This window comes from Dermacentor silvarum, chromosome 6 (genome assembly GCF_013339745.2).
Source record: "Dermacentor silvarum isolate Dsil-2018 chromosome 6, BIME_Dsil_1.4, whole genome shotgun sequence".
In the NCBI taxonomy this organism is placed as follows: domain Eukaryota; kingdom Metazoa; phylum Arthropoda; class Arachnida; order Ixodida; family Ixodidae; genus Dermacentor; species Dermacentor silvarum.
Window position 1 is genome coordinate 31,220,576 of NC_051159.1, and position 17,726 is coordinate 31,238,301.

A 17,726-nucleotide genomic window follows, 5' to 3' on the forward strand; every position below is an offset into this window, starting at 1 on the left:
ATTTTCCTCTCTCTCTCTCGCTCCTCTCTCTCTCTATATATATATATATATATATATATATATATATATATACATACAGGGTGGTCATTTTTAAGTCTTACGGAATTTTTAGAAGTCGCCTGTGGCAGGGTAGCATAATTCTTATCATTGAGCTGGGTTAATCGATGAGGCGGACATTAGTAGCACGAGCAATCGAAGCATACATTCAACTAATTAAGAAGAAATCGCTAATTAACTTCTTATTTTATTACATTACGACACATATTGCGATTTACGAATTTGAGCCAGTGAGCTTTTCAGGCTTATCCACTTAGAATGAATTTCCAGAATGACACCAGTTTGGAGATATGCGCCATCAAACTCGCCGTAAAAATGCACTGTTGTTACACTTACTTTCTTACCAAAATGCTGTTTTATACATTGAAGCACAAAAGTAACTAAAACGCCCATGTATTTCGTCCCACACATTGGGCAATATTATCTCGAAACTGGTGTTAATACTGGAAATTAATTTTAGGTGGATGCGTCTTGCAAACTCACCGGCTACAATTCATATATTGCAATATGTGTCGTAAAATAATTAACTAAGAAGTTCATTAGTCAAGTTTTTGTTAATTATTAGAAGATTAGTTCCAATTTCTTGTGTTACTAATGTCCGTTTCTTCGAATAACCAAGCTAAGTGATAAGAATTATGCTACCTGCTACAAGCGATTTTAAAAAAATTTCGTAAAGCCTATAATTTTGAACACCCAGTATATACAGGGTGTCCCAACTTTCTTGCACTGACACTTAAATATAGGCAAATGCCACGTAGCTGGACAGAACCAAGGTAATGTTGTTTGCCGTCGATAACAGATACTCAATTTTTTGCATTAGATAACTAATTAGATAATCATTATAATTAATAATTATTAATCAATTAATAATTAGCTTCTCAGATATTATATTTAGCTGAAAAGTGTCAATCAGAAAATTATAGAGCAACAGGAAAAACTCCTGATACAGCTTTCTGTTGCCCAATACGTGGTACATAAAAGTGTTTTCACGATCCTGAAAGAAGCCCGCGGATATACGCATAGTGCCTCGAGCGGCTAGTTGCGCGGCAATTTTGCGTGTATTCGCGGGCTTCTTTCACGCTCGAAAGAAAAAAAGGAAAAGAAAAAAAAATCAATTTTATGTTGCACGTATTGAGCAATAGAAAGCTGTATCGGGAGTTTTTAGTGGCAGGAGCGTCGAGTGCCATTTGTTCTTTGGACAGTACTTCCGGTTCACCTCCTCAGATGATCAAGAGATCAATAAACCGAAAAAAATAGTACAGTACAATATTCACGAATTTCATTATAGATATGATATCAGAGCATAAGTTTAGCTATAAGTTGAGGTACTCAAGTGTCTGGAATAATTAGAATTAATTAGCTGAGACGACCGGGGATGCAATCCAAGTAAATCAGAAAAATTGAAAAAAAAAATGGTTCAGTTCAGATTTCATGACTTTCGTTATAGATATGATATCAAAACATAAGTTTTGTTGCAAGCTGACTTGCTGAAGTGTCTGGGATAATTATAACTAATTAGCTGAGACCAGATTAAAAATAAATCAGGAAAAAAAGAAACAGAGTAGTACAGTGCAAAATCCATCGGTTTCTTTATAAACATGATATCAAAGCATAAGCTTAGTTCAAGTTGAGTTACTGAAGTGTCTGGAATAATTATAATTGATCAGAAATCACTTATTACTGCTTACCAAAGCACAGAAAACCAACGCCGGGATGCGAGTGCCAAAAAGAAACACCTAAGTCGAAGTTTAAGGTTGCCTACTCCTTTAAGCATGAAATGCTTTTAGCTCCCGTTGTCGGCGATCTTCAAGTGACCTTGAGCCAAAAGCCAAACCTGTTATCCGGGCATTCGAAACGAGAACATGCCGGCAAGTTGAAAATGAAATTTTGTCACCCGTAGGCACGAGTACAACTGTGGCATGGACGTAGAGTGCAATATAGCGTACCGTACATGCAATGCATTGTGCTTGATATAAACAAAACATATGAGCAAACAAAATAGTAAATGGTGTCTGCTTGACACTGGCTTTGCCACACATCAAAAACCACTATGACAAGTTGCGAGAACAAAACGAGGTCATCCGAGCAACCAGTCAAACTTGAAAAAAGGCGGTCTCCGGCACCAACCCTTTACTACACATGCTGTTACTCTCCAAACAAATTACAAAAAGATATTGCTTCCGAGTTCTTCCCAATGTTTCTTGACAATATCACTCAAGCTGTAACTTCTATTACGCTGAAGTTTTGTCATTTCCAATAGCGACGTTCAAAAGCCAGATAAATACAGGGGCAGATAAAGTGGGCCGATCCTGAAGGCAGTGCAGAAAGGGTCCAAGATCAATGGCACCCGTTTCATGTGGGCCGATCCTGGAGGCAGTGCAGAAAGGGTCCAAGCTCAATGGCACAAATCCCCTGTGGGCACGGGGACCTGTAACGCTTCCTTGAACTGCCCTTGTCATACGTGGGACCCAAAGAGACAAAGTTAACAGCCCTTACTCTGTCGAGAAAATGGAGTACTGACTATTGATATGTTGTTGGCATATTGTTGAGGAATTGTTGACACAATATCCTTTCAATAATGCCTCAATAGTTATTGAAGGTACACAACAATACCTCAACAATAACGTTGATGAGCGCTTCACAACAGTAAAGTCATTGACTAATTGTTGTTGACATATTGTTGAATAATGTTGAGTATTATTGAGAAGTGTTGAGCAATATTGACATTGAATATATATCTGAAAGCAAAGCTTGTCGCCGTAAGCATCTTACGTAAGCAAAGGCATATCTTACGTAAGCAAAGCTTGTCGTCCGATACTAGTAAGCGAAGCTTGTCGTCCAATTCTTGCATGCTGATACTAGCGTGACGGCTTCCGAAGCCCAGGCGAAACGTCAGCGAAGAGCCGCCGACCCTGAATTTAGGGCAAAGGAAGCAGAATGCCTGCGGCAGCATCGTCTTGCCACAAGCTCCCCCAGTTACGACTCGAGAGATAGGCATTTGGTTCAAGTTATGTGACACTCCATATATTTAGTGGTGATTTAGTGAACAATAAAACAATATATATGTGTAAAACACATACACGTCTACATGTGTGTGTTTCAGATATATATTTAATGTCAATATTGCTCAAAAATTCTCAATAGTACTCAACATTATACAACAATATGTCAACAATTAGTCAATGATTTTACTGTTGTGAAGCGCTCAACAACTTTATTGTTGAGGTATTGTTGTGTACGTTCAATAACTATTGAGACATTATTGAAAGGATATTGTGTCAACAATTCCTCAACAATATGCCAACAACATTTCAATAGTCATTTTTATAAGGGAGAGGAGCTCTCCGTAATGTATTTTTACAAAGACTGCGGATGTATGAGACCGTGAGTATTTTAGTGAATACTTTGGGAATACTTTAGCCGCATTTCTCGGTCGCTGCACGAATGTTACTTGCAATCACGAACACATTGCCCCTTTCGCAGCCTTATAGCTAGAGGTCGACGTTCTCGGTGCTTATTTTTGACAAAATGCAGCGGATGTTTTGTTTTTTCACTTACAAAAATTAGTTGTATGCCGGCTGTTATTTTATCCCAATTACCCGATATTCGGAGTTGACTTTTTCGTGTGATGAATGATGGCGTATTTTAAATGCAACATTTACTTCGTTCTTCAATTTCTTTTTTTTTACTGGGGAGGGGGGTGAGGGGGGGAGGGCCGTGTTGTTTCCCCGATACGGAAAATAGGGAACCCTATTTATAACTTAAATCTGCGAATTCGGAGCCAGAGTTTTGAAGGTAGCTTATTTGGTGCTCAAGAACACAGCGACGGATATCTCTACGTGTCTTTCGACACAATCAGTTGACGGCTGAGGTAATAATGAGCACTTAATTGTGGTCTTTATCACAAGATTTATTACGCCTTGTTATGTTGCTTAAGCTACAACGCGTCATATTCTCACGATCGTTAAGCAGTTGCCTTGTTTCATCTAGAGGTCGTGTGTCGCTGCAGTAAGCTTTAATTTTATTATGTCAGAATAATGTCTTTATAACAATGAAATCGTTATGTAAGAACTGTGTTGATATGTGACTTATAGACATTCGAATGTTTTTTATGCTGCTTACGTGCCGACAACTTTCTAATTCGCATTTGTCTGTTTTTGTGTAAGCACACAAAGAGCGCTCGCAACTATTTCTAAGCTTTCTGAATATTTTGAGCTACTCCTATGACACGATTGTCTATTGACATGCCATTCATGGCAACCACCCATACCAGCACAAAGTATTCTTATGAGTCAAGAGACTATAAGAAATGTCTGTGAGGCGCCAGTTTTACATGCCCTGAAATGAAGGGTTGGGGAGAAACTAAACCTACGCTGTGCCTCAGGTTAAATGGTTCAAATGCTGACCAGACCACGACATTCGACAGGCTGTGTTTCAACCTTTCTGGTCCTAATTTTCCTTATTTAGAGCGGTATCGAACGTGCACACTCCACAAGAAGGAGCAACCAGCCAGGACAGCACGGCGGAGGAGCTGTTGAATACTATGTTTGGCACGGCCAGTGTGTCTCCGTTGCCCTCTGAGGACAGCTTCGACCACGAGCAAGCAGGACATGCGGACCTGTACAGCGTTCAGCAGGCTTCAAAAAAGGCTGATCGACGCGCTTCTGTTGGGGCAATGCCTTCAGATATTCAGAAAAAAACGCAAGAAGATTAACGATTTTGATCAGCAGCTTCTGAGCCACCTAACGAAAAAAACATGTCAGAAAATGAGGCATTTGGCCTTTCTATTGTTTTGACATTGGACAGGCTGGCCAAGCAAGTAGCAGCTAAGTGCAAAGCGCGCTTAATGGAGGTTGTCACAAAAGAGCGCGTAATCCAAGCGCGCGCCGCGTGTCACATAAGCCAGCGAAAGAACACGCCGGCCCCGCCGCTAAAGCCCCGCCGCAACTTCAACAGAGGGGGAGAGCGCATACGCCTCAAACATCAACGCTAACGGCGCCGAAACGTCTGGAAGAGACCCGACGAAGCGACGTTAACCGGAGAGAGAGAGTGAGAGAGCACACGCGCGCTCCGAGACACCTTCTCACCCGGCGAGTCGAGAGACATTACTACAGCGAGAGCACGCACCACCAGGATGAGTCATCACCCCCCTCGAGAATACTCCGACAACGGCGGTCGAAGGTACGAGAAAAGAGTAGAAACTTCCCAAACTTTGGCAGTGCTACGAGATCACGACACCGATAAGAATGTTCGAGAACGCCTGTGGAAGCTATATAACCGCCGTGCGAGAATCGTTTAGTGGAATTCAGCAATTCATAGAGTTGAGTCCGCACCGGTGAAGTGATGTAACGTGAAGACCGAGCTTCGGCGGAAGAAGGGGATTCCCCGGCAAGCTAGTCAACGAGTTCATCGAGCGTCTGCATTTCCGGAAGAAGTTCCTTCTTCGCGATTTGCGCGAGCTACGCCGAGATCGTCTGACTCCAAGACCAACCAGCACAGTGAATACGATTGGACACTTAGTGTTCCTATTTATTTTGTACTTTACGTGTTGGACTCTTAGTGCTTGTCGTTAATTATTTTCTTATGTTTTGTGAATACCCATTTGATTTGTATTGTGCTGTGTCTAGTCTAAGTGTGCAAGTGTGTGTGTAACTGCCTTGTGTGAAGAATATATTTTGATGTGTTTTGACAACTCTGGGCTCTGACTCGGTCTTTGGACAGCAACTGGCGTTCGCTGGCGCACCAGAGGGCCAACTCTTAATTGTCCTTGCTTTCGTGGGATTATTTTCGGAAGCTGATAAGTCGGCTTTAAAATTTGGTCCGGCGTCTGCGCCTCGTTCACCAGGGTTTGTGAAAATATTTCTGGCGTCCGCGACAGGACCTTTCTGGTGCAAATTGTGTGTCCAAAGTAGGGAGAAAGAGCCTAGGGTCGTTTACATTGCTATTGTATACGATTGTGAGTGTTGCACCACGTTTTGCTAACTTGTGTGCAGAGAGCAGTTCGATTGTTGAAATCTAGGCAGATAATTTTTGCATGCGGCTAGATTTTTGAAGGGCATCATGAATCTCGAGAAATTAGTTGCCCTTGGTGAAAAGATGGGTCTTTCCGGAGCGGAACTACGGAAGTGGGTTAGCCAGAAGGAAAAAGAAGCTTTAGAAAGAGAGAGAGAAAAGCTAGTGGCCGAAAGAGCCAAAGAAGAAAGAGAGGCCCAGGAGCGAAAAGAAGAACGAGAAGCAAAGGAGCGAAAAGTAGAGCACTGCACGGGCCTGATTTTCGGCCCGAGCCCGGCCCGGGACCGTAATACAAAGTCCGAGCCCGGGCCGGGCCCGGGCGTACATGACCGAGACCAGCCCGGGCCCGGCCCGGGCCCGTGGTTCCAAGCCCGGGCCCGACCCGGGCCCGTGTTACTGAGCCCGGGCCCGGCCCGGGCCCGGGCGTTCATTACTGAGCTTAGCTAGGGCCCGCGTGTGCATGACCAGGCCCAGCCTGTCAGAAAAAAAATACTTTTTTTTTTTTTACTTACGGATTGTAGCGTATCTGTCAGCCTCACCTTCTCGAGGTTTATTCAGCTGCAGTATATAAGCAATAAAAGGCCGAAATCGTTGTTTCTCCCACGGGAACATCAGTAATCCGGCCCATTGCCTGTGCTACTTTTTTTCTGGTGGTGCGCATGCACTTACCTTGATTTGTACGATGTGGTTCTAATATATGTCTTTAGCATGCAAATATCAGGGCATTTCATTTTAGCTGAACCAAATTTTTAAAGATTGCCTGTGGCAGATAGCACAGTTATAATCCTTGATCTAAACTACTCGATGAGGCGCGGCCATTACTTCCACGAGAAATTAAAACGCCTAATTTAAGAATTACCATAATTACGCTGATTAACGTTTTAATTAATTATTTTATGGCACATCTTTCAATCTACGAATTATAGCAGCCGAGTTCGCAAGGCGTATCCACTTGGAACGAATTCTCAGGACTAAACCAGTTTCGAGTTAATAATTTTCAAAGTGTCCGACGAAATCAGTCAATCAAATCGATTTATTGTCCAGTTTACATGCTGGACGGTTGTTTTGGACTAAAAGCTACATATGTAGCTTGACGTGACCCATAATACCAGGCAAGGCAAAAGTACAGCAAACAGTGTGTACAGATGCATAATAATTCACATATATTTCCAGGTATCGCTGGAATTCCTCATAGACGAAATAGCTATGAACGGAAAGACAAACAATATTTGCGTCACGGCAAGTTAACAGAATTGGAAAAAGTTTTAACAGAATGCATTCTAAACAACACTACAATAACAATACTAGCTATACAAAACAACGCAACACCAGCTATACAACATAGCATGAGACTGAATTTTACAAGATCAACATTTGCTAAGAAAACGAAACAGAATTTACAATATATACTCAGAACCATAAACAAAGGCAGAATAATAATCACATCAGATACATTACAAGCGACCAGAGTGTCAGCTGAGTTCTTTCTTACTGAAATTACCGCCATTTTAGTATCTGTTCAAAGTGAATGGTAGGTAATGAATTAACGACTGATGCTTATAGAGTGTTGTGAAGTATGGTATTGACCATATCTCAGGATTTCTTGTGTTCGGATTAATGCAACGACGCTCTAAGGAGGCTAATTGTTTTATGTAGTTTTCAAGCTAATTCTGACATGGATGGCCAAAACGCTTAATTGAATATTTAATATAATTACGCGAATTGACTTTTTATTTAAATATTTTACGGCACATCTTTCAATCTACGAATTATAGCCGCTGAGTTCGCAAGGAGCAGGACATGCGCTTGGAACAACTTCTTGGAAGAACTTCTCAGGACTGAACCAGGTTTAAAATTATAATTTTCAGTGTCCGACGAAATGCATGGGCGTTCCAGTTAACTTTTTGAGGAAAACGCTGTTTTATACATTGAAGCGCAAAAGTAACTGGCCTTAGCGCTAAAATAATGCTATAGTATCGACACTGGTAATAGTGCGATCGCAAAAGCGCTAACATGGAAATGGTTTGAGGAGTGGTTCTCGTATAATTTATTTTTCCTTACGCGGAAACAATGTTCATTTTTGCGGAAAAGAAAAAAAATTAGCGTAGCTTGCACTGGGCGGCACAATGCTAGAGAGACAGCGGAGATGATGGGCACCTAGCTAGTCCTGGCTTTTGGGCTAGACTAAGCACTACCAAGTCATCCCCAGCATTTCCCGTAATTTATTTATTATTGATCGATTATCGATTAGCTATTGATTGGCTATCGATTGTCTATTGCAAGATATTGGCCACGTATTTGGGATAGGCTAAGCACTACCAAGTTATCCGAATTAATTGAATATTGATTCATTATCGATTAGCTATTGATTAGCTGTCGATTGGCTATCGTAAGGTATTGGCCACGTATTTCGGCTAGGCTAAGCACTACCAAGTCATTCCCAGCATTTTCGGGAATTTATTGACTATTGATCGATTATCGACTAGCTATTGGTTGGCTATCAATTGCCTATCTATAGGCAATTAGTCCCCACCATTCTTAGCTAGACTTATCCAAGCTCAGCTTCGCTAGTTCACAGGTGTATGTGCTATTGCGCTTGAACCCTTTCTGCACTGCTGCCAGGATCGGCCCACATTTTTGGATTCGGCGGACACATTAGGCCCGGCTGAAACAGCTCCGCTGTTAAAAACGAGTACTTCATCTGTTTTACTATTTTCTTTGATAACATATAGTCATGTGATAAGATATACAGTCAAGAGAGCGGTGTGGATCTGAGAACAAACGGGGATAACCAATATTCTAGTTGACATTAAGCGGGGAAAATGGAGCTGGGCCGTCCATGTAATGCGTAGGATGGATAACCGATGGACCATTAGAGCTACAGAATAGATACCAAGAGAAGGGAAGCGCAGTCCAGGACGGCAGAAAACTAGATGGGGTGATGAAGTTAGGAAATTCGCAGGTGCAAGTTGGAATCAGCTAGCGCAAGGAATGGTTAAGTGGAGATCGCAGGGCGAGGCCTTCGTCCTGCAGTGGACATAAATATAGGCTGGTGATGATGATGACAGTCAGCACGTGTCACTTCAGTTTGGCACAGAATGCACTGAACCATGTAATGCATAATGGTCACGTGTGCTCGAAGGCCTACTTAGGCCCTTCAATGAGGGGGCCCGAGTCTGGCCCGGGCCCGTGGCTTCAAGCCCGAGCCCGCCGACAAACGCTTCGGACGGCCCGGCCGGGCCTGCGCGCCGGGCCGGGCCGGGCCCGGGCTTTCGGGCTGGCCCGGGCCCTTGCAGTGCTCTAGTCTATGCGGTGCTGTACACGAGAAGGGGGAAAGGATGGTGGACCCTCTTGCTGGGAAAAGTCGAACACCGCGAAGTGTTTTCGTAGAATAGTCACATGCTCCTGACGTTCGTTAGTACTGAGCGATTTGTTTATCGTAGCCATTATGTAAGTGTCCGTCGCGCATGCAGCTGAATGGGACTCATCTGTGGCATTAGGGGCTTCTGCGAGGATGGCGATCGCCAACACTTGATGCTAACGAATAGCTGCAAGTTTCAGACCCTGTGGTAGTATTGTGAGTTCATTGGAGCAATTTATCGTCCATAAGACAGTACGCCCGTCAATGACCGACAGCGTGCAATAGGGGACCAGGACATTCTTCTTAATTCAACTAATGGGAACGGGCTCTACGGTAGCATCAAATGTTCTGTCGGTTGCAGGAGAACAGGTGACTGGGACACATATGGCAGACAACGGCGGCACGACGGTAGCTGCAGACACACAAAGGGCACTCTCACTTTCGTAACACGGTGGGTGATCCACAAATACGGCCGGAAGGCTCGAATCTACAGTTAGTTCACCCGTTCGGCAATCAACATTGGCACCACACAGCTTCAAAAAATCGAGGCCCAGAATTATGTCGTGCGTAGCATGAGGTAAAACTATGAACTCCCCGTTAATGTTTCACTGCCCAAGCTAACTTTTACACTGCACAGACCTACAGGGTATAATAGTTCTCCACTCACTCCACGAAACATATCGGCACAGTCCCATGAAAACAGCACTTTTCGTCCTAGCAGGCGTTTGAATACGAAACTCATTACTCGGTCGCTCCTGTGTGCACTAAGGAAATTGGTGAGACGCCGTGTACACGCACACGTACCGTATTTTTTAACAAGCAAATTGGGGCAGGTATTTCTATCAAAATCGAAGACTGCATGTCCAGCGGCCTCACCTCCAACGGCCGCGCTGACTAGTTTTTCGACGAAGGAGACGGGTATCGGGGAGAAGGTGACCGGTGTACGGGAGGAGCAGGCGGTGGTGTCAACCTCTGATCGGAGGCAGGGGAACGGTTTCGCAGTGTTCCTGGGGTCTCGTTTGACATACCGCTTGGATAGGGGTACGCACGGCCAACGCGTTCCTGGCCAGGAACGCTTTGATCGGTCGTACCTCGGCGGCTGGCGGCGTGGTGGGGCCGCGTTACAGTACCTGGCAATGCGGTCCTCGACACCGCAGTTGTAGCACAAGGGAGGAGGGCGATCGACGAAATGTCGCTCAAAGCGCTCAGCCGGCAGAGGTCGTCGAACTGGGTACATCGTCGATTTGGGTACGGCTCCTGAACAGGAGCCGTACGCCAATGTGCAACACGGTTGGGTTGAAAGCGTCGCCCATATCGTTGTTCTGACGGACACGTCTCCGGATGTGCCCATGTAGTTCCAGCCACATCGACGTCCGTGACACACACAGACGGTGGAAAAGTAGCGCATGGTGCTGTGGGCGCCGAGTGAGATACTGGGGGTTGAACTGTGTTGTACATTAATTCATGGTGTCGCCGCAGTTCTTCACGTAGTATTTCCCGGGTAGTAGAGACAAGGTCGGTGGACGGGCTCGTATTGACGCTGGCGACAGTGCACGGTCACGTTTGCCAGTCGTCCAAATTTGGGTGCGATATGACAGGTCCTCAACGTCTCAAATGTGCGGCAGTAACGCAAGACATCTGAGACGGAGGTGAGGTCTTCTCTACATATCAGGAAATTGTAGACGTCTTCTGCGATACCTTTAAAAAAATGTCCGACTCGGTCTTCTTCAGACATCGGCGGGTTTACGATCTTGGACAGCTTGAGCACCTCTTCTATATAAAGGAAAACAGGGGGCATGCGGGAGATGGCGATTCAAGACTATGAGTAACACGAGAACAAGGTGAGAGCAGGAGCCAACGTTTCGACAAGTGGACTTGTCTTCTTCAAGCCACCTTGAAGAATACAAGTCCACTTGTCGAAACGTTGGCTCCTGCTCTCACCTTGTTCTCGTGTTACTCATCGTCTTTTATATAAGTAGTACAGGTCTCTCCCAGGCTTTGACCTCTTTGGGCAAGCGTTCGCTCCGCACGTTTCTTTTGTAGCGTTAGCTACACTGGCCTAGCCAAGCCCGTTTCACGTGGCACATCAAGAGCCGTGCTGCGCATGCGCAAGGATCAGTGATGTCACACGGCTTGCGCACCGGAGCCACCGGAGCCGGCACCTCTCGCGCACTCCGCCGCCGCCGCGCGCCACTCACCGCCGCCGGTCTGCGCATTCCAGAGGAGTGACGTCGTAGCCGTGGTAGACGCACTGGCGCCGGCGCGCGCTCGCTGTGCAGTCGCCGTCTGACACTGCGCTGGAGCCGCTGTGCTTCTGACTGGCGTTTGCCAGTGTGGTATAGCCATGGAGAAGGAGAGCGCAAATGCTGCTCAACAGCGCAGAAGAACGGAGAAACTTGACTCATCGGATCCCGAAGTAGTTGCCTGGCAATTAGCGGTTGAGCGTAGGAGACAACCAGGAAAGCTAAGAATAATCAGCTGAACCTTTGCTAACGCTACGTATATCCTGGCATAGCCGAGCTAAGCCACTGCAACTTTTTTTTTGCATCAGATTCGCCAAAACATTTTCCTATTTCCTCAAAAAACCGTTCCCATGTTGTTAAAGACTCTTCGTGATTCTCGAACCACATTAGTGCGGTTTCTCAAGTTGTCAAGCTTGGTGACCGAGTTCCAGTTGGTATATCGGCTCACCCGCTCGTAGTGCGTAAGCCACTCGTCCACGTCTTCTCCCGCTCTTCCCGCGAACGAGCGTGGTTCCATGTAATGTTGTGTGGGTGCAGCGGCCGTTGACCCTTGCGCGGTTGCAACTGGCGTTGGGTCTGGTCCTCCGTGCTGTGGCATGATGACTGTTGTCGGCGAGAGACCGGCAAGGCAGCAGCTCCGGCGAAATTCAAGCGCTGGGGATTCCGTAGTACGTCGTCGTCGTGTACCCAGCACCTCCACCCCTCTGTTACGGGTTATTCTGTTAAGAGAGGGTTTATTGGGACACGACGTAACCGACCGTCTTCAGCGCCAGCCTAGGTTGCTGTTGTTGTTGTGGTTGTTGCCTCAAAACACGGCTCATACCCACGAGGGGGATTGGCCACACTGTTCCGTGATCGCTTGGCAAACGTCCTTTTCTTCCAACCCTCCTATCTGCGTCCCACTACAGCTTATGGCACATGCCCAAATAACACAAGACTTTCACGCTTGTTGCAATATTATCCGTAAAGATGGAGTACATTATAATCCTAAAAGAACCAAGACTGCACTTAGCGAGCTTAAAGAACATTTATTGAGCCACAACGGCCCAAATAAGAAAATACACTTTGAAATCCTTGACGTCATACTGACGTGTAAGCCATGGGGTTTCGGCGCCAAACATATATATATATATATATATATATATATATATATATTGACCTTCATTTTTGTGTCTCATAATCAACCTGTCAAATTATTGACGATAACGATTTTAACAAATAGTTTATCACTATAAACTGTTCCCATTTTTCTCTTTTGTGTATGTTTAAGTTGAGCTCGGAAGGTTCTACGACCTCTGTGCGGGCTCACATCCTTTTGACATATCTTCATTGGCATTAATAGTGGCACAGTCAAAAACAGATGGTTTCACTGCGAGTTATATTTATTTATGTATTTATTTTTAAATACTGCAGCCCTATGCAGAGCTATTGCAGGAGTGGGGCACATAGAATACATAAATGAAAGATGTAGAACAGTAACATCCCACCAATGCTTCTAAAAAATCAGATGCCGTAATTTCACGAACAGAACCGGGTAAATCATTCCAGCATTCAATAACTCTCGAAAAAAAAACTGTGTTTGAATACGTTAGTGCGCGCATATCGACACGATGTCTCGACAATATGGAACTCACGCAGCTAATTGCAGTGAGAACCAGCAGTGTGGAAAGTTGGCCTTGCTGGTTGTTCATAACTGAGGATACAGTGCGAAGTGTACAGTTGTAGCGTGCTGTGTGTGCCTACTCCTGTCTGTCCTGTCTACTTCGCGTTGTACCCACAGTCATGTAGCAATCACTTTCACCGACTCGTAAAATATGATCACAGACACCAGTTCTCTTGGTCGAACGCTTACCGTATTATGAAAACAATAGCAATGCTCCGTTTCCTAAAGGTAAACTATAATTCCAAGAGGAGCCTATGGGACGGTGCGAAGATCACCAGAAACGTCCCGTGTTCCGTGCAACAGAGCTCACACACAGAGCGCCCATAACGCAAGTATGTTTATGGTTCTAGTGCTTGCCACTGCGACGCTGAAAGTGCAAAGCGCACAAAGTGGGGGTAATGGGTAGAGTGCCTCGAGATGTGAGCTGAAGAAACTTCATTGATTGTGCAGGCACAATAAATCAATCATGATTGGCTGATTTATAATTGATTGATTGATTGATTGACTACTTAATTGTGTAGACACTATCCATTGACTGACTGACATTGCAGGTGGACCTCCGACACGTGGACGAGGTGCAAAATCAGAGCTTGGTGGAAATCGGTGTGGACCTGACGGAGTTCTACCTCAGCGTCGAGTGGGACATTCTCGAGGTGCCCGCGGTACGGCACGAGAAGTACTACACGTGCTGCGAGCACCCTTACATCGACATCACGTTCAATATAAGCATGCGCCGCAAGACGCTCTTCTACACGGTTAACCTCATCGTACCCTGCATGGGCATCTCGTTCCTCACCGTGCTGGTCTTCTACCTGCCTTCCGACTCCGGCGAAAAGTTGCCCTCTCCATCTCCATCCTCCTCTCTCTCACCGTCTTCTTCCTGCTGCTGGCCGAGATCATCCCGCCTGCGTCACTAGTGGTACCGCTGCTCGGCAAGTACCTACTGTTCACCATGGTCCTGGTCACCCTGTCCATATGCGTCACCGTCGTAGTGCTCAACGTGCACTTTCGCACGTCATCCACGCACAGAATGGCACCCTGGGTCAAGAGGGTGTTCCTCCAGCTACTCCCGCGACTGCTCCGCATGCCCCGGCCCGAGCAGGAAGACCCTCTCTTCAAGCTCGTGGTACCCAGTTGCAACGGCGCCGAAGCGACGCGAGACCCGCACGCAGCCGCCTCGACGAGCGCGTCACAGGACCCGGGCTTTGAAGACGGCGTCTATCAGCGGGAAGAGGACCCTATCGTCTGCAAGGTGCACGGTATTCGCAGAACTGCCAGCGAAACGTTCGCGGAATACGCGACGGAGCCGTCTTCCGTGGGGCACCGCCATCCATCGCCACCGTCACCCTTGGTTGGCGGTGCACCAGCCATGAGGCTCCACTTCTGCCCTGAGCTGCAGCGGGCGCTCGAGTCCGTGCACTTCATAGCCGACCATACGCGTCGATATGAGGATCACATCGAGGTGGGCCACCTTCTAGTATTTTTGCGCATATCCTTTTTTATCACAATTTCGCTGAATACACTCATAGGCTTGTCGTACAAGCATTTGTGAAACAACAGCATGCTTCTTCTGATCACTCTAAAGCTATGCATAATTTTGATAATTTTCTGTTCTTTAATAAAATGACTGCTCTGTAGAGTTTAACGTGTAGTTTAATTGTCCTTGATGAGTAAGAGTTAAGAAGTGAAGGAAGGAACAGCGATTTGTAGGTCTTGTAGCCTTGTGTAGTCCAAAATAACTTGCGCGTCGTTCATATTACAGGATTGCTCTCCCGTGCTAAAGTATGGCGCGTTATCTGTAATGCTTCAGTAATGCAGTTGAAATCTATATTGAAGGATTTCCCAAAAACCGTCAAATAAAAGTTCAACATGAACTGTGCCAACAGAACTTTTAAAGTACATCAACTCGCATGAATAAATGCAATCGCTGGCGATGCTTTCACCGTCACTACAGCCTCATCGGATAGCTCCTCTGCCTGCAAATGTTCCAGTATCTTATGTGGTATCAGGGAGTATGTTCAAGTAGCTGTAAATACAGCAAACTCAGGGTGACAAGAGGATACAATAACATTATAACTATTTTAAGGCGCCAAATAACACGCAGCAAACAAGAGAAGACAACGCGACAGAGCGCCACTCACAACTGCTTTATTTTTACAGAAAGTACGTACATATATACCCTCAGTCAGCACCTGCGCCTATATGCACAGGTTTCCTGTAAAAATAAAGCTGTTGGGAGTGGCACTCTGTGCCGTTGTCTTGTCTTGTGTACTGCGTGTTATTTGGCACCTTAAAGTAGTTATAGTGAATAGATACCAACTTGCCCAACAAAAGAGTTCTCTTAAGATGCAATAACAGCTCACCACATTCTGTTCTTCGAGTTTGACACAAACATTTCAAATCACGTTGTAAGGCTTACTTTGGTATAAATAAAAGCACGGACACGTTTCTTTTAACGAAAGATGACAAATCTGACCAAGCGATAATTTCTGGCTCATGCTATGAGGCGGTCATGAAGAGACGTGCACATATGGAGATAACGCCATAGGAATTGACAGTGTTCTTGATAATTATTCAAATTACGACGCGATTGGATATTTTGGGCCGCGAAATCATAATCTTCAATGAGCTACCAACCCTTATTACTCATCAAGGTAATTGTTTGGCTTAAAAAAGTGACCAGAAGCGTATTCCTTACATTAACTTTGTTTGCAAAAGGTATGTTTGCATATGATAAACGCGTGCCATTTGAACAATTTATTAATGTCCCCTTCACATTCAGGTAAAGGAAGACTGGAAGTACGTCGCCATGGTGCTGGACCGGCTGTTCTTGTGGATCTTCACGGCAGCCGTGATTGTCGGCACATGCGCTATCATTTTGGATGCGCCCACCCTCTACGACACCCGCGAGCCCATCGATGTCCGACTGTCCGAGATCCTTAGTGTGGTCTATAAGGGACATCAGTCCTAGTTAGTATGGCCCTTTCGAGGATAGCAGCAGCAGCAGCAGAACTCAACATGAACTGTGTGCTGCAAACCATGACTGTTCGTACATTTTATTTTTTCTTTGAAGTGTTGGTGATAGGTTATGCATTCAGCCCAGTATACTGAAGATGTCTTCAGTCTTCTGTAGTTGCCGCGAATCCCACAACAGTGTGGAACGCCTGTGAAGGCACCTCGTTGTAAGCCACGTGGGAACAACTCAATGACTGCCTTGGTACAATGGACCAACGCGGGGCGAGAGAATGGAGCATACCTCATTGCCGAGGCACTGAAGCGTCGAAGGCACGAGGGTGTCGCGGCTTTCTTGTTCTGATCCTCTGCACAGAAATTTCTGCGTGAACGAAGCGAAAGGTTATAAACATAAGAAGACCACACATACGTTCAGTTATGACACGCATGGTTACGCGCAAGGTTACATTACCTCACAGGAATTCAGTTTTCAGTGCGTAGCACATTCTTTGACTTATTCCGGGTAAATCGCGGTAGGTAGCTTTAGGTCTCACATCGTTTAGGGCACTTCCAATAAAGAAAACTTATACAGGGCTTACGCCCTGTGAAAAATTTATACAATTCAAAGCATTTGGCCGGTAGCTGGCTATACACCAGTTTGAGGTTCTGCAAAGCATTATCAGATGGAGTGAAGTGTTTGCGTAAGGCTTCGTGACAGCATCATGCATGCGATGACAGGAGCTAGACGATGATGATAGTATCAGGCACCAGGATGACCAATGATTATCATAGTGTTACGCTAAAGCTACGGCAAGGACGGAAGAGGAGGAGAACGAAGTGCACTTGCCTTGGTAGCGGCTCGGTGTCGGCGCGGCCCCTTTTCATCAATGGGTTAAATGGATGGATGGATGTAAAACTTTAATGAACGTCCTGAGGTACGCGACTCAGCGCGCAGCGGGTCGCTCCCACGTTGGGACAGTCAGGCCATGCCCGACCGCTGCATCGTGGGCCCTCTGGACAGCCCATAGTTGCGCCCCGGCATCGGGGCTCTTGATAGCGGAGAGCCACTTGTCCTCATTCATTTGTTCCGTGCCTCGCAACGAGGGGCAACGCCAGAGCATATGGTCTAAGCTAGCGAAGTCATTGCAGTGCCTGCAAGAACTACTGGCATAAGTGTCGGGATAAAGCTTGTGTAATAAAGCCGGGCTGGGATACGAGCCTGTTTGCAATAATCTGAGGGTCAATGCCTGCGCTCTATTTAACTTCTTGTGAGGAAGGGGAAAGTCTCTCCTGCCGAGATAAAAGTACTGCGTAATTTCATTGTATGTTGTCGGTTGATCTCTGTTCTCCACCACTCCTGGCTGGCCGGGGAGTTCTCCATGGTCGCGGAAAGCGAGACCTCGCGCCTTGGAGTGAGCCAGCTCGTTGAGGTTTGTGG

At 45.8% G+C, this 17,726-nt stretch overlaps 1 protein-coding gene across 1 annotated transcript in view; it reads left to right on the plus strand.

Annotated features, from left to right (window-relative positions):
• The window catches only part of LOC119455379 (acetylcholine receptor subunit alpha-like), a 170,838-nt gene extending 153,778 nt beyond the window's left edge, over positions 1-17,060 (plus strand). The window contains 3 exon segments of the mRNA XM_037716771.2: positions 13,888-14,172; positions 14,175-14,798; positions 16,119-17,060. Coding sequence (XP_037572699.2) covers positions 13,888-14,172; positions 14,175-14,798; positions 16,119-16,307 — 1,098 coding nt within the window. The 3' untranslated portion in view covers positions 16,308-17,060.
• Positions 17,061-17,726: the final 666 nt, after the last annotated feature.